This window comes from Haliotis asinina, chromosome 10 (genome assembly GCF_037392515.1).
Source record: "Haliotis asinina isolate JCU_RB_2024 chromosome 10, JCU_Hal_asi_v2, whole genome shotgun sequence".
Classification (NCBI taxonomy): domain Eukaryota; kingdom Metazoa; phylum Mollusca; class Gastropoda; order Lepetellida; family Haliotidae; genus Haliotis; species Haliotis asinina.
The window spans coordinates 57876912-57893669 of NC_090289.1; the positions used below are offsets into that span (position 1 = coordinate 57876912).

Sequence of the window (16758 nt, forward strand, 5' to 3'; positions counted from 1 at the left end):
ACTATGATATCCCATGAAGACGATGCATGCCATGTTGATCTGTAACGTCACGCCCATGTAGTCAGTTTTAAGAAATAAACTCAAATATACGGTCACTGATCAGTGTAGAATGAATTGTCACAACGTGTAACTAGGTCAGGCAGTGCGGTACCAGAGACCCGTGAACATCCGGGTAACACCTGGTGTCCAGCAACCTATCTTTACCATAGGAGGCGACTAACTGGGTCGAGTGGTACGTGAGTTAGTACCATGGAATCTGCTGAATCCTACTCCGGATGCTAACTCCGATCTTACCCAAGGTTTACACAAAAGACTGAACCGAACGGTCCCACAAAAACTTCTGTATCAGTAGGGAACATATAAGTAAAGACACCTATTTGGGATTTTGGAATTTTATTAACTCAAGAATCAGTTGCAGATATGATTTATTAATTTCAGTTTCAAAACTACAACGTAGTTTGTGACCGTTCACGTTATTAGCAAGGTAAACTACTTTTTGGTGCATATATCAAATCAGTATTTTATAACGTACAGAGTCGTCGATGGTCTCTGAAGACACTAGAATCTATGCAATCAAAACGCATACCTAACAAATACTGACAAGAGACAACCTTGACGTACCCCAACTCGTAAACATAGGAGTATCTGAAAATATACATTTTCGTCGTTACACAGACAGAGAAACCGACGCCAACAACCAGCAACACAACACATATCACAGTGCATTGATTACAGGGAATATATGAAAACCCTGACGATGCCTTAAATAGGGAAAATATGGATATATTATACATTACAAGGGTACAGAAACATTCATCTTCCCAATAGCCCTTGCTGGTGACTGTCCCAAGGCTCAGTCTCACGACATGAAGCTATCAGTTTACTTTACCAAATATGACCAGAAAGGTGCTTATTTTCTATGGCGTTCTTTTCACGCGATTTTTGTTTGTGACGAAACAAAATTCCAGAACAACACATTCGAAGTGGAACATTGAATTGTTGACTCTGTTCTATGAAAAAGGGTGAAACGGGATAGTAGCCCTTTCACTGTGTTGTCATTTGACGTTTACTTTGTTTTATAGCTAAAATGGTTAAAATTATCAATAAAACGACCGCACGTTATCAGAAATGAGCGGGCCACTGTAACTTGATAATGCCCGCAAAATGCTTGACGGCGGGCCATTATCAGGCCCGTTGTTAGGTGACGTCATAAGTAGCTCAGCTGTTGAAGTTCAATCACCTACGGCTCGTTTCAACTTGGGTTCATTATTGACCATATATCTGGCTCACATTCGTCACATGTGCCTGTGCTATTATGCACTTTCCTGCCTGTGCTAACCATAACAATTGTACCATAAATGACAACATACAGCTATGAAAATATCGACTTGAAGTCTAACGTTGTTGATCACAGAAAACAATGGCGGCTGGTAGTATGGGCAAAGGTCAAGGTCGAATGTCGTCACTCTCAATAGTGATGTCACCCGTGTTGTACTATGACGTGTCCATATTTGTAAAATGTGTGTCAGTGACCTCCGTCGTTTGTTGTTGGCAGTAAATGCTTCTAAACCGATGCCGCTGTTTTTTATTCTTATTTTATTAGCGTTACCCTTATATTAAGAGACCTTGGGGTTTTGCTTTATAATATACACTTTGACCCTGTCTCATGGTTCTAAAGTTAAATATGATTATTATGATAATGAAGGCATGTTTATTATATTGTTTTCTTGCTTCTTTAACACTTGTTGCTGACAAGATTGGGGAGGTGCGGGAGGTGGGCGGTGGAGGCTGTGTCGCTAATATCGTCGCGGCAGACTGTGGTGTCTGTCCTGCGGTTGAGGATGGTCTTGACGACCAGGACGATGCAGAGGATAAGCAGCAGGAGGAGAGCCACCGACAAAGCCACAACTGTGGCGGTCATCTCCCAGGTCAGGTAGCACGCTTTGTCCTCCTTGAACTGATTCAGCGCTGGAACAAACAAGACATAACAGAAATATTTTTCAAACGCTCATGTATGGACATGTACATGTTTAGATATTTCTATGTCTAGTATACGTACTTGCAGCAGCGGTAGCGAGAGCGAGGGGGTCGTTGATGTTAAAGGATCTCTGTAGGACCTTCTCCTGGCTGCTTCCAGCTTCTCTCTTCTTTCTCGCTGATCCGCAGGTTACCTGACAAATATAACAGCAGGACACACAGTCACATACAAGAAGCCAACCGTTTTCCATAAGCATAAAGGACGTGGAAAGCAGAGTAGATAGTACGATTCTGTCTATATCACAGACACGTTCTTGTACAACACTAAGAAGCAGTTTCGATAAGGTGAGATAACCTGCTCTGCGTAATTCCACATCAGAAACAAGACCAACACCCGTACTCCAAGATTCTGTCAGTGAGTTTGATTTTCACATCGAAACAGGTCATCAACAACGAAAACAATATATAGTTTACAACAAAACAGAAAACACAAACAAGAAGATGTAACAGAAGCAGGTGACGTACAGCTAGCGCTGTCACACTCTTGGACTCACCGGGTCACAGTCTCCAGCCACTGTACACGGCTTGATGTCACAGGTCACAAATATGTCATTTGAGCCAGAAAACTTGAAGGCGTCGAACGTGAACGTTTTCATAGTGGCGTTACCTGTGACAGCTGTCAGCATGACGCTCTTCAAGTCTGGGGATGGGCAGCTGGAAACAAATAGGGCACATACAAGATTCCATACACCTGTATATGTGTGTGTATATGTGTGCGTGTGTGCGTGCAGGTATGTGCTTGTATATATGGGCATATATGAGTAGGTCTTGTTACTCTTTGTATTGAAGTGTGTGAGTATGTGTGAGTTTGCATGGGTCTGTGTGAATGTGTCTGAGTCTATGTGAGTGTGTTAGTATGTGTGTTAAAGTGGGGTGTGTGTGTTTGTGTATGCTGCATCACTGTTTGATGTTGTGAGTAGGTGTGTGGACGGAACGTTTTGGATAAATTTGCCTTGTAGCAAAGGGATGCATTTGGATATTTGGAACATGAAATGCTTGAGAACATATTTCAGCTTACAAACCTGTCCGTAATGAAGTCTTTCGACTTGTAACTTGGGGCGGAGGAAGCCGCGGCATTGGCAGCGTAGCACCTCTTCAGTCGTATAGCCGCGAACTCTGAAAGCAACCACCCAGAAATTGCATACATTCTACTCACATCCTTTCACTAGAAGTCTGAATGAACACGAACCGCTAACTCAAGTCAGGAAATAGCAAGCAAATACACACAGAACCTCAAGCACGGCAGCAAGTCATCGGTCGATTAATTCAGGCTTACAACAGGACATGTGCCATCCTATGCACCCATACGACTACCGCCATATCCACCCGGAGTATTACAGCTAGACTCGCCCGAAATGCTGAAGCTATACAAACACCATTTTCACCGGCGGAAATACTAGCACCATACCCGTAGTAAATTGTAACACCATACCCACAGGAAACACTAACACCTCTCCCACCGAAAACACTACCAATACCCACCAGAAATACTAACACAACACAGACAGAAACTAGTGCACGTATAATATATATATTCACAGAAGCAATTCAATAACATTCAATAACATTAAACATTAATGCAAGTTATAGTCGAGTGCCTTCAAAAGTGAACATTTCTGAATCGCAAATATTCCAAACAAAACATAATGGACACCTAGGCAGTGACCACTTACCCATCACAAATTTGCCCGAAATTACCCCACTACCTGTTAAACAAAACGCTAGTCCAAAACAGGACAATGTCAAACCATCAATAGTTCTTGTTTGTGTAACACATTAATGTTTTGGAGTTAATCCTTGGTCTTTCGTAGCTTCAGTGTTTCGGCTTGCCGTTAGACTTGCGACCAGAGACCATGCAGGACTGTTCCAAGGGTTGACACAGCCAAGCTGCAGGGAGAAGGTTGCACACTTACGGTCCATGCCTGCAGTTGTCAGGTAGGCCGTTAGCACGATGTCTGCACCAAGATCAAGAGTCGCTCCGCTGGCGGAGTTCCCACCAGACATCAACATCAGATCAACGTGAGCGTCCAGGGGAACGTTACTGACAGACTTCACACCTAGGTTGCTGTCAAGAGAGGTCATCATCATCACCATCATCATCACCATCACATCATCATCATTATCATCACCATCACTACCAAACCATGTCCAGTGTGCATGTACACCCACCCCATCCCGCCCACCCACCTCTGTTCATGCGATCGGCCCCTGCAGCAAAATGTACAGTTTTACCGTGACCACCCGTTAATTCGAGCACCTCCTGCAGCAAAACATATTAAATATTTACAGAGAATACCTTTGTATAAGTCGAGCCCAGGTAGATACAAGTGTACAGTGAAATAAGTCAATACCCTTGTAGATGATGCTTCATTAGACCGCTCCCTAAAACAAATGCACTGCACAGTATAATATGATTTCATCTTACCTCACATAAAAATGTCGCTGTCTAATTAGCTGAGCGCTCATCTATTATTTTCAGTGTATCCGGTGTGGGAGTGAGTTGCATTGCTATACACCACGCTGCCAATAGCAACTCATTCGGTACTTCGTGGTTGTTACCTTCTCACTGTTCTTTCGGGGACCATGGGTTGATGTACCCTCCATGTTTGTTTATGGCTTAGGGTACATAAATAAAAATCGAGGGTACCTCAACACACTATCGCCGAGGGAACAGTGGACAACTTATAATATATATGATCAGGCAGATATAGAAACCTTTCAACATTCTGGATGGTGACAGCTCCTGAGGTCTGTGCTACCACATCACTGGTGCCACAGGTGAAAGTGATCAGCTCATCACGGGTTGTCAGAGTGTCCGTCGAGAACTGGATGACGGCTTCTTGGACATTATTTGTCCCCTTCAAGGAAAAGCTTCAGTTCAAGAATGATATCCAGCTTTGACAACCACGATTAGCAAATATCAACAAATATACTCAAGAAAATTCATGAAAGAAATTCCATAATATTTGTCATGACAAGATTACATAGGAACAAATTAGACAGCTGATTATTTTCATATTTCATTAGATAATCTAACATTTCAGGCTGTGAAATATATAGTTTAGTTGCTAGTCGTGGGCTATCGTCGTGCGCGTGGATTTGAATTAAGTATGTGTGAGGAGAGCATCATGGAATGAAATGGACTTCATTTGACACGAGTACTTCCAAACGCCCAATCCTACACACTGACCAGTGTTCTGTGACATGGTGCTGTGATATCATGGTACCTATTAGTTACATCTCAAGAGTTGGTAATCCGTGGTGTCACCATTGAAACATCCTGCGGCGTTAATTTATGAAGAAAGGGTTAGGGTTGGCCCAGAAGTCTGAGGCACCACAGTTCTAGGTAGTACGGAGGTAGTACGCAAGAAATCTATTGTTGTTGGTTCTATTCCTGGTTACCGTAAATAAGCATCTGGTGTTATCAGCACCATAGTGCCACCTTTTCTCCAACATCACCGTGTTATATCTAATACCCATTAAGCCAAACTCATTCATTCTACTGAAACAATGGCACAGATGAGTGAGACGTCATTACCGATGTTGTTGCGCCGCAGTCTGCGTCGTTAACTGCTAACGCGGCGGTCTCGTAAATTCCTGTTCCGGTTCCCGTTTCGTTAAAGTCGCATGTCCCCTCCTTGTTCTTGAGATAGACCTTCCCAATAAACGATGACACATGCGGTATTACCCTCATCTGCATTGTGTTGGGGTTGGCAGCGGTGTCACAGGTCACGGTGTCTGTCGTAAAGAAAAACATCAGGCATCGAAATGGGTATATAAGGATACGTTCAAGTTCCCGTAGATGTTCTGTAGTTCAGACCCTTACGCCTAAATAATTTACATATCTTGTAAACACAGTCCTGATAGTGATGTGCTTATGTGACATGTAAACACAGTCCTGGTAGTGGTGTGCTTATGTGACATGTAAACACAATCCTGGTAGTGGTGTGCTTATGTAACTTGCAGACACAGTTCAGTACTTACATCGTTTGTCGGTACATGTTGCCCCTCCGTAATCGAGGGTACAGAGACATGAGGCATTAGTTGCATTGGAGGCTTTGTGACATGTCCCTCCATTCTGGCAAGGGTTGGTTGTCGTGCAGTCAGCGTGGCTTTGATCATCTGAAACATACTTCCATACCTGAGAGCTCATTTTTCAAAAGTATATACCTGAGAGGAAACATCGTTATCCGATGTATACTCATGACATATCCTGTGATGCATTCTATATTTCAAACACCATTTCATCTACCTCAAGATACACACAACTCTACCTGAAGATACACACCTCTACCTGAAGATACACTCATCCTACCTGAAGATAAACACATCTCTACCTAAAGATACACACACCTTTACACGAACATATACTCACCTCCACCCTCCACACATTTCCATCTGAATATACCCTCATCTCCACTTGCAGATACCCCCGAGTCTACCTGAACATACACTCATCTCTACCTGCAGATACACACACTTCTACATGAAGATACACACACCTCTACCTGAAGATACACTCATCCTACCTGAAGATACACTCATCTCTACCTGAAGAAGCCCTCATTTTAATATGAAGATATACACAAATCTACCTGAAGATACACACAAATCTACCTGAAGATACACACAACTCTACCTGAAGATACACTCACCTTTACTTAAAGATACACACACCTCTACCTGAAAATACACACATCTCTACCTGAAGATACACATATCTCTGCATGAAGATACACATATCTCTACCTGAAGATACACACATATCTACCTGAAGATACACATACCTTTACACGAACATATACTCACCTCCACCCTCCACTCATTTCCGTCTGAAGATACCCTCATCTCTACCTGCAGATACCCCCATGTCTACCTGAAGATACACTCATCTCTACCAGAAGATACACTCACCTCTACCTGCAGATACCCTCATCTGTACCTGAAGATACACACACCTCTACCTGAAGATACACTCATCTTTACGTGAAGATACACTCATATCTACCTGAAGATACCCTCATCTTAATCTGAAGATACACACACCTCTACCTCAAGATACACACAACTCTACCTGAAGATACACACCTCTACCTGAAGATACACTCATCCCACCTGAAGATACATACACTTTTACTTAAAGATACACACACCTCTAACTGAAGATACACACATCTCTACCTGAAGATACACATACCTTTACACGAACTTATACTCACCTCCACCCTCCACACACTTCCATCTGAAGATACTCTCATCTCTACCTGCAGATACCCCCGAGTCTACCTGAAGATACACTCATCTCTACCTGAAGATACTCTCATCTGTACCTGAAGATACCCTCATCTTAATCTGAAGATATACACACCTCTACCTGAAGATACACACATCTCTACCTGAAGATACACTCACCTCTACCTCAAGATACACACACCTCTACCTGAAGATACACACATCTCTAGCTGAAGATAAACTCACCTCTACCTGAAGATACTCGCATCTGTACCTGAAGATACCCTCATCTTAATCTAAAGATATACACATCTCTACCTTACGATACACACACCTCTACTTGAAGATACACACATCTCTACCTGAAGACACACTCACCTCTACCTGAAGATACAAACACCTATTCCTGAAGATAAACACACCTCTACCTCAAGATACACTCACCTTTACGTGAAGATACACTCATCTCTACCTGAAGATACACACACCTTTACTTAAAGATACACACATCTCTACCTGAAGACATACTCATCTCTACCTGAAGATACACTCACCTCTAACTGAAGATACACACCTCTACCTGAAGATACACACACCTTTACTTAAAGATACACACACCTCTACCTGAAAATACACACATCTCTACCTGAAGATACACATATCTCGGCCTGAAGATACACACATCTCTACCTGAAGATACACACGTCTCTACCTGAAGATACACATACCTTTACACTAACATATACTCACCTCCACCCTCCACACATTTCCATCTGATACCCTCAAGATACCCTCATCTCTACCTGCAGATACCCCCATGTCTACCTGAAGATACACTCATCTCTACCAGAAGATACACTCACCTCTACCTGCAGATACCCTCATCTGTACCTGAAGATACACACACCTCTACCTGAAGATACACTCATCTTTACGTGAAGATACACTCATCTCTACCTGAAGATACCCTCATCTTAATCTGAAGATACACACACCTCTACCTCAAGATACACACAACTCTACCTCAAGATACACACCTGTACCTGAAGATACATACACTTTTACTTAAAGATACACACACCTCTACCTGAAGATACACACATCTCTACCTGAAGATACACATACCTTTACACGAACTTATACTCACCTCCACCCTCCACACACTTCCATCTGAAGATACTCTCATCTCTACCTGCAGATACCCCCGAGTCTACATGAAGATACCTTCATCTTAATCTGAAGATATACACACCTCTACCTGAAGATACACACACCTCTACCTGATGATACACACATCTCTACCTGAAGATAAACTCTCCTCTACCTGAAGATACTCGCATCTGTACCTGAAGATACCCTCATCTTAATCTAAAGATATACACATCTCTACCTTACGATACACACACCTGTACTTGAAGATACACACATCTCTACCTGAAGATACACTCACCTCTACCTGAAGATACACACACCTATTCCTGAAGATAAACACACCTCTACCTCAAGATACACTCACCTTTACGTGAAGATACACTCATCTCTACCTGAAGATACACACACCTTTACGGAAAGATACACACATCTCTACCTGAAGACATACTCATCTCTACCTGAAGATACACTCACCTCTACCTGAAGATACACACACCTCTACCTGAAGATACACACATCTCTACCTGAAGATAAACTCACCTCTACCTGAAGATACTCGCATCTGTACCTGAAGATACCCTCATCTTAATCTAAAGATATACACATCTCTACCTGACGATACACACACCTCTACCTGAAGATACACACATCTCTACCTGAAGATACACTCACCTCTACCTGAAGATACACACACCTATGCCTGAAGATACACACACCTCTACCTGAAGATATACTCATCTCTACCTGAAGATACAGTCATCTCTACCTGAAGATACACACACTTCTACCTCAAGATACACACAACTCTACCTGAAGATACACACACCTTTACTTAAAGATACACACATCTCTACCTGAAGATACACACACCTCTACTTGAAGATACACACACCTCTACCTGAAGATACACACAACTCCACCTGAAGATACGCTCATCTCTAACTGAGTATATACACACCTCTACCTGAAGATACACACACCTCTACCTGAACATACACACATACCTCTACCTGAAGATATGCACATCTCCACCTGAAGATAGACACACCTTTACTTGAAGATACACTCATCTCTACCTGCAGACACCCTCATCCCTACCTCAAGATACACACATCTCTACCTGAAAATACACACACCTCTACCTGAAGATACACACAACTCTACCTGAAGATACACACCTTTGCACGAACATACACTCATCTCCCCCCGAAGATACACACACCTTTACCTGAAGATACACACAACTCTACCTGAAGATACACACACCTTTACACGAACATATACTCATCTCCCCCCGAAGATACACACACCTCTACCTCAAGATACACACACCTCTACCTGATGATACACACAACTCTACCTGAAGATAGACACACCTCTACCTGGTGATACACACAACACTACTTGAAGATAGACACACCTCTACCTGAAGATACACACAACTCTACCTGAAGATACACACAACTCAACCTGAAGGTACACGCATCTCCATCTGAAGATACACACACCTCTACCTGAAGATACACACATCTCTACCTGAAGATACACACACCTCTACCTGAAGATACACACAACTCTACATAACGATAGACACGATATTGACGCATGCTTTCCATTAAAAGCGTGTAAAACTGTAAACGTATTTGGTAGTGTTACAACGTACCAATGACAACAGAACAGTCGTATCCTGTGTAAGGTGTGTCGCACGAGCAGGTCCCAGCAGCCTTATCGCAAGTGCCCCCATTCTTACAGGAACCAGTCTCTCGCGCACAGTCAAAAAGGGCGGAAACTGGAAGATACAGAATGTTCATTGAAGACAAACAAGTACAATAAAACTACCAGTGGTAAGAATTTACGGTTTCAATCATTTCGTTGTTTTACATTTAGACTCTGTGCTGATGAACACAGGATGATAACTGCGGTGATTCTTTGATTGAAACCAACCATCCGAGGCAACAAAACCCAACACCTGGTGAAGTATCTCGGATCCTGGCTGTGATGTAGGCTTTCAGTGAAGGAGATTTATCTAACCCAGTCATCAGGTATACCAGGTTTACATTTAATGTAACCCACCTGGGCCAAGGCAGAAAGCGATGATCAGGCACACAAGTACACTCATTTTGACGTGCATGGGTACACTGGTGATATCTGAAAAAGGTAATTAGACAAAGGTTAATCCATGGACTCCATACAACAAAACATACAACTGTTACATATGTTATATTTGGGAGTACACTTTCTTTTTGAAGCATAAATTCTAGCACTTTTTTTAGTTGAGTCCCATCTGGGATTCGAACCCACACACTCAGAGTCAGGCACCTAATTGCCAGCACACAAAGTCAGCCGCCTAGTCACCACCACGACTTCCACAAAAATGAAAGTCGGACAACTGGCAGTTTAGACTGCGTACTCAGTGTACCCCTCTGATAAGTGTTAATTGGCACGGCTCCGCGAGCCGAAAGCTATGATTACACCATGCCATTTAGAAAGTGATCAAATGTAAAATACGTTATATTTGTTATTTCACGTTCTTGGTAAGTACAAATTCTAGTACTTTGAGTTGAGTCCCACCCGGGATTCGAACCCTGTCTGGGGTAGTTGTTATGTTTTTTCGTAGCTGTTTATTGTTATTTATTCTTGTATTCCCACTCACATTGGGAGTGTCCAACAACGCATTAGCCTGATTTACAGATAGTTAGTTTTCAGCTTCCGGTAGTTGACGGTATATCGGAAATATCGGAACTATCCAGGTGTCAGCTATGGGTGGATACTTGTCATCATGCGTGCCATTGAACAACTATGTCGTATGAATCACTGAGCATCAACTTCACGTCCAGTCAATAAGAAGTATTGTCATGTGAAATTGTGCCAATTGAAATTATATCAGTGTTGTAAGAGTACTTACGTAATCTTGAGCAACCTTCTCATAGATATCACCGTGTTGCATTGTGATAGATATCACTGAACAACATTGTCACAGATATCACTGAGTAACATTGTTATAGATATTACTGAGCAACACTGTCACAGATATCACTGAGTAACATTGCCATAGATATCACTGAACAACATTGACACAGATGTCACCGAGTAACATTGTCATGCATATTACTGAGCAACATTGTCCTAAATATCACGGAGTTGGATTGTCATAGATATCACTGAACACCACTGTCAAAGAAATCACTGAGCAACACTGTCACAGACATTACTCATCATCATTATCATAGACATCACTGAGCAACACTGTCACAGATATCACTCAGCAACATTGTCATACATATCCCTGAGCAACACTGTCATAGATATCAATGAGTAACATTGTCACAGGTATCACTGAACAACATTGTTACAGATATTACTGAGCAACAATGTCATAGATGTTACTGATCATCATTGTAATAGATATCACTGAACAACATTTTCACAGATATCACTGAGCAACATTATCACAGATATCACTGTGTAACATTGTCATAGATATCACTGACCAACACCGTCACAGATATCACTCAGCAACATTGTCACATATATCCCAGAGCAACACTGTCATAGATATCACTGAGTAACATTGTCACAGATACCATTGAACAACATTGTCACAGATATTACTGAGCAGCATTGTCACAGATATTACTGAGCAACATTGTCATAGATATCACTGAACAACATTGTCACAGATATCACTGAGCAACACTGTCACAGATGTTACTGGTCATCATTGTCACAGATATAACTGAACAACATTGTCACTGATATCACTGAGTAACATTGTCATAGATATCAGTAAACAACATTGTCATTGGTATCACTGAGTAACATTATCACATATATCACTGAACAACAGTGTCATTGATATCACTGAACAACATTGTCATAGATATCACTGAGCAACACTGTCACAGATATTACTGATCACCTTTGTCACAGATATCACTGAACAACATTGTCATAGATACCACTGAGCAACAGTCCTAGATATCACGGAGTTGCATTGTCATGGAAATCACTGAACACCTTTCTCACATATTTCATTGAGCAAGACTGTCACAGATACTACTGATCACCATCTCAGAGCAACATTGTCATAGATATCACGCAGCAACAAAGCCATAGATATAACTGATCACCATTTTCATAGATATCACTCAGCAACATCGTCATAGATAATAACGGGTAACAAAGCCATAGCTATAACTGATCACCATTTTCATATATATCACTCAGCAACATCGTCATAGATAATAACGGGCAAGAAAGCCATAGATATAACTGATTACCATTTTCATAGATATCACTCAGCTTGTCACAGATATTCCTGTGAAACACTGTCATTGATATCACTGTGCACCATTGTCATCGACATAACTGAGCAACATTGTCATAGATATCACGGAGTTGCATTGTCATATTATCAACTACATCACTCAGCAAACCTGGAAGATATATCAGTTAGCATCACTGGCGTGTATTAACAACGCTAACATACACATATTTTAACAATGTTCCTCAGTGATACGAAAGGTGATACTTCTAAAACATCCTCATAAACACTCGCTGTCGCGGTTCAGGTTAATAGGACATCAGAATCATGTGAGGTTCTGTTAATGTTTGGGACAACCACCCCGTCTTGTCGGTGAGCACGGTGAGCACTAGGGCACTGTTTATGGCTCTTTCACAGGATTTGTTAAATCGGTTAGTTCATTATTTCATCGCAGGATATGAGTACACCTTGCCATGAATACACTGGATTTATATAATATGTCCCAATCCCAGGATGTAATACAGCATGTCACGTCGAGATCACGTTGATTTAGTCTAGGTAAGAGTTGCTTTCTACCCTGCATTCTCAACGACTGGTAAACATAGTTGACAGTTATACAACGAAACACACATTCCCTCAGACTTGAGCATATTTACTAACTGCTTCATTAAGTTTGTGTGCAGGTGCCAGTTACCCTTGATACAACCAATCGATAATCAGTGTTCACAATAACTATGCGAAGTTCATTGCACATGAAGACATCGGCCTCTATACTGGTCTCACGTCGTCAGTGCGCACAAACAACAACACTAGAGGAAGAACCGGTTTGCATCCCCAACACCCAGCCTGTCGGAGAACAACCGGTTCCAGAGTGGGTTACCATGACAACATATCAAACACTCGTCTCAATTTATATTTTAATCATTTGTCAGCTAGACCCTCTTGGGGTTCTTGTAACCTGACATCACTATTAAATCCGTGAAACTGACAAAATTAAAATTGTTTGTGCATCGTATCACAAAATTCACTGGTGGCTTCGTGTGTACTAAGACAAACACACAGGCAGACATCCCAACCCAATTAACCATATATTAACCAAATCAGACATGTTAGTCTTACAATCACGATATTGAAATGCTACATACACAGGTCACATCAACAGCTGGAACAGGTGCTCATTAGTTTCAAACCGTACCAGCCAGCATTAGGAGCTAACGCCTCAGTGTGACAACGTTGAAGATGCATGCAGCCTGTATGGGCAAATCTACGGCTGCTTCTACTGGTTGAATACCCCGTGAACACTTGATATTCATTTTACCAGAACGAAAACTTATCCTGTACCCCATGTTTGTGTAACGGTGATGCATTCGCTATCTTCAGTTCCACCTGAATCGTCAGTTAGCAGAATACTAATGGTACTGTACTTATGGGGATAGTCGGTACACAAAAATATTACAGCAGTGACATTTGAACTTCGCCTTTCTTTCAATACGTCACAGTAATAATTCAATGCATGAGATAGGACCATCATACTGCATCGTACAATTGCACACACTTAGACTCTATAAGCACCTCACTCAAAGACATTATCAGTGTACATGTCTAACAGAATTTGGGACATGCCCATACTGAGTAGTTTCCAACTGCGTCATACACTCATCAAATAGGTGATCAATATGAATATAACTTATCTTCTGTCATTTAGAACGTTCCTTTAAACAGATACAGATTATGTGGGTGGAAACAAAAAAATGTCTCTAGCTTGCAAAAGCTTCCTTACCTGGTAGCTGGTTTCTTTTTACACCTCTCCGACCTACCTGAACAGGTGATGACTATTGATCTGTTCGTTTTGGATGTTGCGCTACAAGTGACTCTGAGTGCTCAACAAGCTGTTATATATCTACCCCTTTAGTTTCTAAAACAAACCTATTTACGTTTGTCACAACAAACCTGTAACTGTCAAGGACATTTACATATTAATGAACTTTTGTCTTCGATGGAGCCAATGAAAATCCGATTACAGCAGGACCGAACAGGGTCGGTTTTGTGATTAATTTCATTGGGTATATCGATTTACAATAACTCTGGAACCAATCACGTTTTTGCGGGACGTTATTCGTTACGAGGGACATTTCTATCACTCGAAAGAATCGGTACTTCTAGACGTGGATAAAAGAACATAAGAATTAACTACATATTAATCTATTTATGATATCAGATTAAAGTAAATGAACCAACAAACTGTTTGGGTAATCTTTTGCTCAGGAGGACTGGCTAGGTCCATGGTCTGTCTAGAACTCTGCCTACTCAAACGTACCGTAAACTGTTTTGAATTTTTTGTTTGTTTGTTGTTTAATACCACTGTAAGCGATATTCAAGTCTAGATCAGACAACCCAGTCATCCACATTTAGCATTTAGCGTCGATCGGAGCATCTGGGATACGATGACGTGTCAACCAAGTCAGACAACCTGACCACCCGATCCCGTTTGTCGCCTGTTACGACAAACACCAGTTCTATCCGGGGTCTGTTTATTCATCATAACGGTACAACCTTGCACATTTAAGGCACATAAACATCCCTTCTTGTTCCACATTACCCTAAAATTTGGCCGGACCCAAATTAATCTTTCATTTATTTGAACTGGTAAATTTGCATGTATAAAGCCGACAGACTACTGAAATCCCCCTGTGCTTAAGATATTCCAAACTTTCGACTAACATTGTATAGAAAATCAGAAGCAAAATAATTAAAAATAAAAATTAATTCCGTCTTACCTACCCATTTTTTTATGAGAAAGAAGAAATTAACTTCTTCTGGGCTAACCAGAAGGGAAGTGTTCGTGGTTGTAACAAGGCAGTGTCTGCCCACAAACTCAAGGCAAAGACAAACCAGGGGACTTGGAAAACGTTATACTCTGGATGCTCGCTTCACATCTTGCAGCCTATGTCTGCATGCTTACAATGTTATCCCTGAGTCAATGACACTCAGGGTTCAGGGTGGATGCAGAAATGCCCAATCGACCCGTTCATTTCGAGTTCCGGGGTGTTCATTTCGTTTTGGTCTTGGCTGCAAATCAGTATACATACATGTGTGATGTACACGACATGGACCCCTCTAGCACCATGATATTATGCCGAGTAATGATGCTATAACATTTTACTTCAAATATTATGCATCACTATTGTCAAATAATGGATTATCCTTCACACAGATTCTACTCTAAACACATTTACCTTTTCATTACACAACCTTTTCTTTACACAATGGCAACAAGCTTCAGTAACAGAGCCATAGAGTACCTAATCCAACTGATTCCAATAGTTCAGTCAACAAGAGAAATATTTCACTTACACGTACGAAAATCTTTTAGTCATAGACCAATGTCAATATTTCTGTCACATACTATCGACAAAAAATAAGGGAATTAAGAAACTGAATGCAGCAAATGTTGAGGTGGAAGGGTGTGTTACCGTAGCGTTTCACCTGAGCGCAACATCCAATGACAACGAAATTCCACATGAAGCATTACCAATGCGTGATGCAAGTGCACACACAAGTTAACCTCAGTAAACGTATTAGAGAACTCACAATCACTAATGGAATAGAGTTGAGCACATGCTCACAGGTTCAAATCAGCACCTGCCATCATTTGGAAATTCAGTGTACTCACTGGGCGAAGAATTTCACACTCAACCGTTAAAAACCACCTCAATAAAGCCCATCTGAAAACAGGGTGGCCTTCCAAGAGTGTAACCCGTACAGTTCACCATAGGCGCCAAAGATGGACATGGTCTAGTCAGCATCGGGGACGGGCTTTGCGCCACTGGCGTTACAACGTGTTCTGCACCGTGTTCTAAGTTGGGTCAAGGTTTAGCCTCAGATTCACAGACGGCAGAAAATGTTACTGGCGCCGTAGTGGTGAGCGGTATGCCAGAGCGGCAAGTATTGACCATGACAGATGTGGAGTTACTAGTGCCATTGTGTAGGGTGGGGTTACACATGACAAGCGATCAGAACTGGTCCTCGTTAATGGATCCTTGACTGGTCAGCGATTCGTTGACGAAATTTTG

General features: G+C 41.7%; 1 protein-coding gene across 3 annotated transcripts; it reads right to left on the reverse strand.

Annotated features, from left to right (window-relative positions):
• Positions 1-376: 376 nt before the first annotated feature.
• On the reverse strand, positions 377-14611 carry LOC137299118 (uncharacterized). 3 transcript variants are annotated; one of them, XM_067831624.1, is made up of 11 exons: positions 14466-14611; positions 10495-10569; positions 10085-10210; positions 6022-6159; positions 5576-5775; positions 4753-4895; positions 3951-4102; positions 3060-3153; positions 2532-2691; positions 2060-2171; positions 377-1968 (listed from the first exon to the last, which is right to left on the reverse strand). In XM_067831624.1, exons 2-11 carry the CDS (start codon positions 10550-10552, stop codon positions 1736-1738), a joined length of 1416 nt encoding a protein of 471 aa, XP_067687725.1. In that variant the 5' UTR covers positions 10553-10569; positions 14466-14611; the 3' UTR covers positions 377-1735. The 3 variants fall into 3 exon arrangements, with proteins under 3 accessions (XP_067687725.1, XP_067687723.1, XP_067687724.1); XM_067831622.1 differs by having other exon boundaries at positions 14503-14557; XM_067831623.1 differs by having other exon boundaries at positions 10495-10562; positions 14457-14538.
• Between the last annotated feature and the right edge of the window lie 2147 nt (positions 14612-16758).